We start from the raw sequence: 11,379 nt of genomic DNA, 5'->3' as shown, positions 1-11,379 counted from the left end.
AGTGGCAGCACAGGAGTGTTGGGTGGATTGGCAGTGCTGTAGGTGGAGAGGAAAATATGACTTTTGCCTTTGCAAATGTACTGGAACAAACTTGGTGGCAGTTCCTTATATAGATAAGCAGTTATATTTGACTTTTCTGGTGTTTCTGCTGAACAGAAAAGGCACTTGGACAAGTATGGACAAGTTGATGCTAAATCAAGGGAAAGGAAAAAAAAAACCTCTCACCAAGATAATTTAAAGACAAAACAATTAGGGTTTTGCATAAAGAATGTCGCAACCAAACTGTGAGCAGATGAACTCTTCAGCAAATCACATCCCTGTGCCCCTGCATAGGAGAGGATTCTTAATTCCTGTCCAGGAGGCTTATTGATACAGGGTGTGTTCAGTATTTAAATGGAATACGGCCAAGGGGTTGTAAGGGAGCATAATTGTGGTGTTCCTGGCCTTGGTGTTTGAGTGTGTGAGAGAAGTTGGTTGGAAGGCAGTCCCCAGGTAAAGTCTTTTCCTGGAGCCTTTTCTCCTAAGGCATATCCAAAGCCTATGGCAGGGTGGATCAGCAGCAGAGGGAGTTCCTTCCCTGCACTGCCTTTATCCTTCCACTATTGCTCCTGACATCCCTCTTCACCCACTTCATCCAAGTCATCTTCCTCCTTATTGCTAAAGCTCAGATTCTCAAAGTAATGAATTTTTTTTTCTGGCTAAAATTCATCAAGTTCTGAAACAACAATTTCAAAAGATTTAATTGATTTGAAGATTTCAACCTGTGTGTTCAGAATTTCCTCATTTGCTTCTGCAATGGCATTTGTGGATGATAAATATCTATTGCATTAATGGTTGCTGCATTCAAGATCATGTATCTAGTCTTTATTTATGACAGATGGCATTACTAATTAATTACTAATGAGCCTTTCCTTAGTGAACCTTTCCCTGTAAGGATCTGGATTGTGAATCAGGTCATACTAGGAGGAAACATCTTGAGGAAAAAGCTTTCTGAGAGATTTGAGACTTTTTCATTCCTTTTGTGTAAGGGAAGGCTGGCATATTAGAAGGTGTGAATTCCTGTGAAAAGAAGGGTCTTGGCTTTGAAATACAGATGACAAGGTTTTGAATTAGGATATTGTGACACATGACTTGGAATGATTAATTTTCAGGCTCTTGTTGATTCTTGAGGCACAGAATGTACAGGAATGTCAAAGTTTTTTACTTTAATCTTGAAGGAATTCCTGATGGCAAGGAGATGGGTCTCACTGGTGGTGAAGAGAGAATTCAGAGTGCAAATGATTATTAGATCAAATTGATTCTTACTTTTCCTCTATGTATACATATGACTGAGATTTGTTTAACACTCTACCATTGAGATAATCAGTTAGCAAAAATGGTTAGGTACTAACAGACAGTATATCTAAAGCATTTATTTTTGGGTCCCCACATTAATTCCAGGATTTAATTTTTTTTTATATTAAGGGAAACAAAAGAAACCCTTAGAGGTTTTTGGGATTGTTTTGGTGTTTCTTCTCCCTCCCTGTTGTGTGTAGCAGGTGCTGCCACACACAACAACTCTGATTTTAGAAGCTTAAGATTTAATACAGTCTCAAAGATTTGCCAGGAGGGTTTTCTCTAGTGAGAAAGTTTACTAATGCTATAAACTCTCTTATGTAACTGCTTGGAACCTCAGCTGAAAGCTCACACCCACTGTGTGGATTCGCTGTAATTTATTACATGAATTCAGCTGACTGGAAAAGAGGGACATTTTGTGACATTTTCTGAAAGAAGCAAATTTTTCTTACTTTGTTGTAATACTTTTTTTTACTAAGAACTTGTACATAATTCCCAGTGATATGTAAAATAATGGAGTCAAATACATGTCTCCATTATCTAGCTATACTTAGTTATATTATTATATTTAGTTATATTAAAATGTCCAATGAATGAGTAGATATTGTGCTGCAAGTAAGGAATAATAGCACTTAAACTTTTAATTTTTTATTTTCGCAGTGAGACGTGCAGACTAAGGTATTTTTTTGGTTTGATTTTTTTTTTTCAGCATTCAAATTTAAGACTCCTGCAGGATAAGCCCTATGGAGGTACAGGGATAATTGTAAGGTCAGTGGGCACTTTACTCAAAGGGGTATGATTAACTTGTTACTTACCACAGAATATCTTTAATCTTGTAATAGTATCCTATATAGATGGTGCCAGCTTAATAAATGCTGCTCAAAAAGGGTGTAAAAACATGTGTTCCTTTTTTATTTTTGTAGCAGTCCCATGTTTGCTCCAGTCAAACAAACTTTTTTTTTTTTTTTGCAATTTATTGTAACACTGAAGAAATTGTGGTTTTAAGCATAAGAAAGATGTTGGTGCCAATTACCTGTTCCATTCCTGGCCCAGCGTTGGTCAAGTGATGTATGAATCAGCTTGCTCTAGGCTTTCCTAATTGGCAGAGAGTTCCTAAATCTTCTGCTTGGTTCACAGCAGTGGTTCATTCAGATGTGGGAAAGTTTGGAGATCATTTAAAGCAGCAGCCAAGCCATAATCTTTTCTGAAATACCCTTTCATGTTTAATGTTTCTCTGGTGCATCAGGTTATTGAATACTGCTCGCAGTTTCATGGAAGGACCAAAGACTTGTAATAGCTGCAAGATAGAATACCTAAAATTCAAGAAATGCTGTCTGAAGAAACCCACGTTTTTCTCACAAGGAGTAATAAATGAAGAGGTTGCAAATATTGCCTGGGTCCCATCTTCTTTCATGGCAGGCTTACAGATTCAGGTGGAAGTTTCGATATGCTCCAAAGGAGTTGTGGGAAGGAAGGCCTGCAGGAGGGAACCTCTCCACTGTTATTCCCACGGATGCCTTCTGTGGTTTGAGAACTCTTGGAGCCCCAAAGCACTGATGGCTGGGGGCTTTACCAGTTACTGTTCTGTTTCTTCATTCTTGTGCTCTCCCACAGCCATCTGCTCCTGCCTTCCTTCTGACAGAGGGCTGGCTGAGATGGAGCTTTGGCTCAACTCTGGCAAGTCTGGTCCCATTTCCTGGGCTGCTGTTTGCTGACTGCAAGCAGGAAGAAAAGGCTAATAAAAGGTTCTTTGCTCCTGGCTTCTCTGTGAGGTTCTCTTTGCCACGTTAATGTGTCCACCAGAATGCAAAGTAATGCCAATACTTCTGAAGGCTGTTGTTATTTTAAACTGGGGAGAGGTGCTGAGGAATGACTTTCAGCTTGATTCCTTAGTCATGGAATTAAAAAAGAAATTAAACAGTCAGATAGGTTAAGTAAAACTGCCATGTTTCTATGGTATCTCTAACCAAACACACACTCAGTGTGTGCTTTCTTCTGCTTTAGGAATTTCAGAAATCCCATTTTTGATCTTCTGTGGGACTGGAACACTTGTTGTAGAGCATTCAGTTGATTGTGGCTGGAAGTACTGCTGAGAGTGCTCAATAGGAGCAGAAACCTTTCTCTAACTTTATTCAAAACCCCACACTTCATCTAAAAGCTGCCAGAGTGAGGTGATGTTTTTGGTGCTCCCTTTTCTGCACCCTCAGCAGGCTCAGCATCCTCCCGTGTGTGTGTGGAGCAATTTACAGCCAGACAAATTCTCATCGTGCAACAGAGGCCACGTGACTTCAAACATTTCTTCATCTGCTGTGTTGAAAGGAGCAGGGAAGGCAGTGGCACTGCTGCTGCTGCCGAGTTTCACGGGGTGATGTGGATGACATCAGGATTGCCTTCAGTCAGAAATCTTGAAGTGCAGCTTTGCTGGGTGGGTCTCAGAAGAATTTGAAAGGGTTCTGGAGATAGGGCGTGTTTACCTCGGTCAGAGTAGTGAGTGTGATGCCTCTTCCCTGCTAGTGTGCTTATGGTCTCTTTGACTGCAACATCAGAAAGGTAAGGGTTCCTTTTTCTGCCCTTTTTTCCTGGCCTGGTGCATTTTGTTGGGGTTTTTCCCCCCTCTCCTCACATCACCCTGTGTTCTGAATTGTCAGCATGTGCTGGTCTCTAACGTTGTTTAATAAGGGAAGAGTAGAGTAACTCCCATGAGTAGTCTTCAGATAAAGAATGGAATGACATTAATGAGATTTTATGCTTTGCCACTAAGTATTCCAACCTATGAGTACTGCTTCCCATTGAAAAAAAAAAGAAAAAAGACAATACAGGTTACAGTAGGAGCTTTGCCTTTCTACTTCTTGTACCATTATCCTGTTAAGTGCTTGTAACAGCACTTCTTTCTGAACTGAGAGGAAACTTTCTTAACAGGAATAAATGTTAACTAATGATATCAACGTGGTTATATAAGAGGAAAAAAAACCTTGAATTTGAGTAGTTTGTAAAAGCTACTTCTAAATTTTTTTCTATTTCTAAAATCTTAAGGAAAAAAATCCTTTAAGAAATTCAGTTTAACGGAAGCTTGGTGTTTTTTTTGTAAGAATTCTCTTTTGAAGCTCTGAAGAAGCTTGTGCTATAAATAACACACCTAAACAAGCTGCCAGAGAGGGTTATTTCATAGTAATGCCACAACATGCAGATGGAAGAACCTCAATGTTGCAATGTATCTCTATTTTTCACTACCTTCCTAGCTCAGCCCTTCAGCTGGCTGCCACGGCTGATGAAGAGGCTGTGCTGTAGCTGAAAATTTCCTTTGCATTTGTTAAGGACGTGAAAAGGATGGCAAAGTGGCTGAAATAATGAAAGACCAGTTTGGTTCTGGCTCCTCCTCCAGGTGTCTTGGTGGGTGGGGAATGTCTGGGCAGGATGAAGGGCTCAGGAGGGATATCCAGGGGAGCTGGGAAGCCCAGGAACAGGGATGCACAGCAGCCTTGGCTCAGCTCTGGAGATCAATAGGTGGCCAAGTGGGAGCCCCCGGTGCACACCATGGCTGAAGGTTCTCTGGCAAACAGAGTTCTGCAGAGTGCAAAGGCACCAATCCTGTCCCTTCCCTGCCTTCCAAGGGCTAATTTAAAACCTTGAGTCATTCACTGAGGGTGGAAAAGCCAGGAGCCTCTCCACCCTCAGGTCTCCTCTCTGGTTCTCCTCTCTATTCTGCTGCCTCCACATGCTCTGTGCTCCCACTGCTTGTCCTGACCTCTGTGTGCTGCTCAATTCTTCCCTGCCCTTAACTCTCACCTTAAATAAGTGACACAACTCTGGTCAAATCTCCATTATGTAGCTTAGTATTTTAAGTTAGACTTCAAGTTTGTATTTCAAACAAAGCTTTGGTAAGCTGCAAGAAAAAAAAAATCTTTTTTGCATCTTTCCCCAGTAGTAAAAATTTGAAGTCTCATAGTTTAAAAGATTTTTCTTTACATTCTGATAAGTGTTACTAAGTTCTCAAAGCAACAAGTGTTGTTCCTTTAGGATTGTTCAAACTTTTTGTGAATTAATCATCTATCAAGAACCTCTAGCTTGGATAGGGTTAGGGGTTTTTTCAACAACTACATTTTATCTCAAAATTATTGCAGTTACTTGAGTTATTTCACAGCTCATTATTCCACTCTGTTCATCTTATAGATTTTTAAAGCTTAAAAGTGGACATAGTTTGCACTGTAACTGTACAGTGAGAGAAGTGTATTTCACTTTCCTCAGCAGCCTGCCATCACCTAAAACCATTTTAGCTGCTCAAAAATGATTTACCTTTAAGTAGAGAGAGAGCATGGTGACTTTCACCCAGAAAATGAATTATTTCAAAGAAGTCAGGTTCACTTTTTTGTGGTTTTGTTTTCTTCCCAGAGAACAGGGAAAAATAAAAATTCACTTGCCACCTTAATTGAGATTTATTCTAAGTGCTATTTTTGCCTGCTCAGTATAGTACCCAAGTTACAAGGTAATGTGGAAGAACAGTAAAAAGTAAAATGCTGCAATTGCCCTGTAATGAGGCACTTAAAGTGTTTACAGTTGAGATTTGTACAAGCCAGGGAGTAAATGTGAAGTTAAAGGTCTCACAGCAATCTTAATTCAGCTGTTTGAATTCAGTATTTTGGGGTTTCATTGTAAGAAACCGAGTCCAGCAGCTCCTTTATTCTGTGCTGCCCCTGCTGCTGTGTGGGCTGGGAGAGGTGTCAGCCAGCCCTGCCTCAGGCTGTGCAGAATTCAGCTGGAATCCTGTTTTCCCACTGGCACAAACAAGGTAAGACAGGATGCAAAGAGGTGGCAGCATCCATCCAACATCCTGCCTTCAGTCCCTTTCTCCACAAAGCACAGGTCAGTGTGCAGGACCCATCTCTGTTCAGCTGTTTCATGCTGGTAGATGCAGTTGGGATTCTTCACACATTGTCAAAAAGAAAAAGAAAAACCCAGTCTGTCTGTAGTAGAACACAGATCTGCAGCTGAAACCTGTGTGTAAACTCTTGGAAATATTGCTGAGTCTTAAGCAAAACCAAAGCCTGTGATATGGTGGATCTGATCTTTATTTGCTCTTTTAAACCACCTTTATTTCATGCTGAGGATGAACAGCCTGGAACAGCTTTGCTATCTGTTTTGATATCTGAGGCTTGATTTTTCCCAACAGTCACTGCACCAGCTTTGCCAGTTCTGCCAAATTATGAGGGGAATAGGAGAATTATGTTCTTCTTGCTTTTTGCTGATTTCAGTCTTTCCCTGTTACCTCTGGAGCCTCACTGAGGAGACTAAGGGGATGCTTAGGAGAATTAAGGTCACATTCACTTGCATGTTTGTGTTGTTGATCCACTGGGTTTTGTAATTTATTCAGTAAATAAGAATAGGAAATCCTCCTAATACATCCTGCAAACCTGGATATCTCCTTCTCTTAGTCCTGGCTTTGGAAATGCAGTTTTCAAGCAAGAGCTTTTGTACAGACAATGCAATCAAAGCTTTGGCTCAGTTTCTTTTTATTAATTCCTCAGACTGCGGCGGCCAGAAATTCCACTTCAAAGCAGCTCCTGAATTTGTTTTGCAAAATGCAGCCACACAGCTTTTGTCAACCCCAGATTTGCCCTTTTTTTTTCTTTGCTTAATATCATTAAAAATATGAGGGCTTTTTTATTGAATATATCCAGGATCCAAGAAGACAGCACTTTGAAAGAAACTTCACATTGGTACTTGCCAACTGTGTGGGCTTTCCTTTAATTATAAAGGATGCAGTTCCTGAAGTAATCATTCCTGATTTTCCTGTTTTGCACTAGCCCATTAGAACTAGATTAAGCTCCAGAGGTGATCCTTCCATAACAGGGAGGTGATTTGATTTCTTTGCTGGGAGTATTTAATCCCTGCAATGCAGAGGAACTTGAGTTTTTTTAAAATATCTTTATTTTTGACTGACTTTTAGCCCCTTCCAGAGCAAGAATTCCAGTTTTTTCAAGGGAAGTGCTCCTGGCAGTGCTGCTCTATGGACAGGGATCTGGGAAGAGGCAGAGGTTTTTCACCCTAGGCTGGGCAGAATGAGTCACTCACTGCTGCATTTCTCACTGCTGCTTGCTTGGTACTGCCACAGGCTGTGAGGAGAAGCTCTGAGCTCAGCACTCAGCAATAGGAGGTTTAGGCTGGGTAGGATTTTAAGTTTTTAGTTAGAGCTATTCCCAAATCAGGGCAAGCTTGACCTTTGCATCTGCTGCCCATTCTTTGAAAGCAGTGTTTGCAGGGGAGAGAACTCGTGACAGTTTGTGCAAGTGAAAAACCATCTACTTCTGAAATCCAGCATCTCCAGCCTGATCCCAGCACTGGGGCTGATGGCCACAGCTGTCCCCTTGTCCTGCTCAGGTCAGTGTTTGTAAGGAATTCCTCGCCTCCCAGGTGCTCCAGAAACCTGGTGATGAGGGCTGAAGGGAGGCAGGAAAGCAGCCCAACTATCTCACTGCTGCTGTTAGGCAGATGGAAACCTTCAAGGTTTCCCAGGGAATGGCCTGACTTTCTGCAGTGAAAACATCCAGTTTAAGGGTAATGAAACTTAAGAATAGGCTGCAGGCAGATTTGGACTCTCATCATTGCTTTTGTCAGAATCACTTGGGCAGTATTCCTCAGGAATGGTCTAACCCCCATGGGCTGGTACAAATACAGAGATTACAGAAAGAAGAGTTCCAGAGAATCCACCTTTTGATGAATCTGTTTAGTGATTGTGAGGAAAGATTTCCCCTGAAATATGTGAACTCTGGATCAGACCTCAAATCCCAGAATTCCCTTATATTTTAATATTAGGCATGTACTTATGAGCTTAGTTTAATAGTGCTATATTAACTAGTTTAAGAGGTAATCATATGGTGAGGCATCCATGTGTGGAAGAAAACCATCAATTAGTGAGATCCCAGGAATCCAATAAGAAAATATGCACTACTGGGCTTTTCTAAGGTTTCAGTGTTTTGGGTGCATGTTCAGCCCCAGCCCATCTCACCACAAGGCAGCTGTGAATGCTCCTTCCACTGTGCCATAACAGACTGGCCTCTTTTTATTACAGCTTGGGATAGCTTGCAGTGCACAGTCTAGCTAAAAAATATAGATATATTAGGAAGCAGAACTGTGTAACAAGGCTTTCCCCTTGGTATTCTATTGTCTGCAAGCCTTTCTGTCTGACCCAAAATGTCATGTTTCAAAGCCCTGCTTCATTAGGGTGGCGCCTGCAAGCTGCTGTTTAGGGTCTGTTAGCAGCCCCAGCATAAATCCCCACTTACAGGAGTTTATAATTCAGCAGTAAAACATTGCTCTAGGCTGGAACTTGGCATATAAAGTCTCTCAGGAACAATTGTGATTTCTCCCTCCTTTATTTTTGCATTTACTTATACACACACACGATTCATTCAGGAGGTTTTTACTGTCCCCTTCCTGCATTTAAAAGGATTAAATGACTGGGTTATTAATAGTTCAATTCTGACTACTGTGCTGGGCCAGCCCATGGATCTGCAGTGCTGTTAACCAGCTCTGTTTGATGGGTGCAGGTCACTGTTCCACAGACCTGCTCCAAGCTTAGTGCAAACAGCCCAGTGTGGACCAGCAATGGTTGTGTGGCTCTTAATTAACGTGGGCTCCAGTGTTAATTAAAGCTGTGTCCAGGTCTGGGATGCTCTAGGCATGGTGTCCTGAGCCTGCTGCAGGCACAACTAAAACCCTGTGTTCCCTGGAAGAACATGGCAAGGGCTGAAACCATGAAACCATGCCTGACCTTGGCATGGTTTGATCTCAACTCATGATCCTGTACAGAGATATTGCTGGGAGATCTTCTGATGAGATAAAGATTTGGTTGAAATCATCCTCCCAGCTCAACTACTTCCTCATCAAGGCTATGTTTCAGTGATATCAGTGATTTCCTCATGTTTTCCCTGGTTTATAGAAAATTTTAGCATGGTGAAAGTAGTTCAAGTTTACTATTCCTAGAAATCATGGAAAAATTGTGTTTCAGCCTTATGGAAAATGTTATAGTAACTTCTATTTTTCTTCAACATTAGTTTATTTTTATAGGATATATAACATGTTTATACCGTAAAGTCCTTACAAATAAATAAGAGAGAACAGCAATTTCTAAATATATAATGTAGACTGCAAAAGTTAAAAAGGAGGCTTTTACAAGAATGAAATACTTTAATTCAAAGTGATTTTTTTTCCTTCCAGAACTAATTTTAAACATTTGTTCCTAATCTAGGTTTTGGTCACAGTTAAATCATATAATTCCCCACAATTCCCAGAAAAAGCTTGCTGTGCACTGTATTTTTTCCCCCACTTGTTCCTGTCCACAGGTGTTTGCAAATTCAGGGTATATTTCCATTAGCACATTAGACAGCAGTAATTCATCAGTGCAATGTCCTCATTACTATGGAATTGAGGCACTCCCTGGACTTCTCATCTCTTTTCCACTCTTCCTCCCACTTATATTTAATTTATAAAGGCAGCCCCAGGAAGATCAGTTCTCATTAGTATGAATATGATAGATAATACATGAGTGTTGCAGGAGATTTGACCAGGTGCTAAGCAGGGCAGTGTGAGTGACAGGAAGGAGGCAGCAGGTACCTCCCTGTGCAGATTTCAAAAGCCCTCTATTGCTTTATAGCAAATCAAAATTTGGCTTTATTATTTTATCTTCTGCTGGGTTATAATCCCACCTCTTTGCTCTAAACCAAGATGGTTTTAATTTCCTGTATGATTTTTTTCCCCCCTGAGAACATTGACTTTACTGGCTTTACACAAAAAGGCTCAATATGGCGTTTTTCATGCATTTTCTCTTTAATTCATGAGGAATAAATGACATTTTCCCTTTATTTACTCAGCATGGCATACATCCTAAAGACACTCAACAGCTGGTTCTGGTGGGAGAATATCTGGATGCCCATCAACTGCACATGGGCAGATTTTGTGGACCGTGAGGGACTCGTGTTTCCCAAACCCCATCAGTTGTACGCCACAATCCCGTACGCTTTTGTACTGCTGATCATCCGGTTCTTCAGTGAGAGGTAAGAAACTGAAATGCAATTAATCCTCATTAATGCTGAAAGTGAGATATCTGTAGATCAATGTTATGTTTTATAAAGGAAGTTTAGTTGGTGGTTTATTAGGAAGATCTAGTACAGATAACGCAGCAGGTGAAAAATGGGAAAATAATTTCATTAATAGGTATGTGTGGCTGTGGTCCAGTCCAGAAGGGAAATATTTCTATCCAGCTTTTCTAGAACAGCATTTGGATACTTCTGATCATCTTCTTTCCCTTCTAAACCATTTGGGCTTTCTTTTTCTCTTTCAGTGGAAGGATAGAGAGATTTGTCCTCTCAACCAAACCTCTAATTTGGTCCTGCCCCAGAACATTTGTGTGAGGTTGATAGACCCCAGGTGTCTCTCTTTGGCCAAGCTAAGCAGACTGGAGGGATCTCAAAGTTTCATGTGAACATTTTATGCAGATCTAGTAAAGATGGTTGCTTTTTTCCCCCCTCTCTTTGGCACCAAAAAATGAATTGCTTCTGCAGCTGGAATCTTAGGGGACAGGCAGAGCTTGGCTCCACAGAAGAAAGCTACAATCATATTAAGATTTGCAGTGTTTTGACTTATTTATTTATACTTTTTTTGCTTTACTTTCTTCTCTTTTTCCTCTAAAAGATGTGATTAGTAGGTTTTTATAATTATTTCAGGACAGAATGAGGAAATTTGGAATGTCGTAAGTTGGACAGACTTAAACCAGAAGCAGATAAGATCATTCATGCTGGAAATCAAAAGTAATTTGGATCATATGTTCATAACCATTCCCAGTGTGTCTCACTGCAGTGCTGAGGGTAATTAGCCCACACATCTGGCTGCAGTGAGTCTGGGGAAAGCTGACCACTGCTCTGAGCAATGGGGAATCCATGGCTGATAGAGCAGGAGGGAGGGGCTGTTCCTGAACACCCTGCCCAAGCAGGAAGGCAAAACCTTTGGAGCACTCTGCAGTGATTTGGGATGGAAAAGGGAAGGGAAAGA

The 11,379-nt window shown here is 41.0% G+C and overlaps 1 protein-coding gene across 1 annotated transcript in view; it reads left to right on the top strand.

Moving 5' to 3' along the window:
* Positions 1-3,803: 3,803 nt before the first annotated feature.
* Positions 3,804-11,379, top strand: part of CERS3 (ceramide synthase 3) — a 33,045-nt gene continuing 25,469 nt past the window's right edge. The window contains exons 1-2 of the mRNA XM_005424225.2: positions 3,804-3,885; positions 10,203-10,385. Of these exons, the coding sequence (XP_005424282.1) occupies positions 3,857-3,885; positions 10,203-10,385 (212 nt within the window). The 5' untranslated portion in view covers positions 3,804-3,856. The remainder of the gene's footprint in view (positions 3,886-10,202; positions 10,386-11,379) is intronic.

Source organism: Geospiza fortis, unplaced genomic scaffold (assembly GCF_000277835.1).
Source record: "Geospiza fortis unplaced genomic scaffold, GeoFor_1.0 scaffold2, whole genome shotgun sequence".
Lineage (NCBI taxonomy): Eukaryota > Metazoa > Chordata > Aves > Passeriformes > Thraupidae > Geospiza > Geospiza fortis.
Note: the sequence above shows the minus strand (reverse complement) of the source record. Positions and strands in the feature narration are given on the sequence as shown.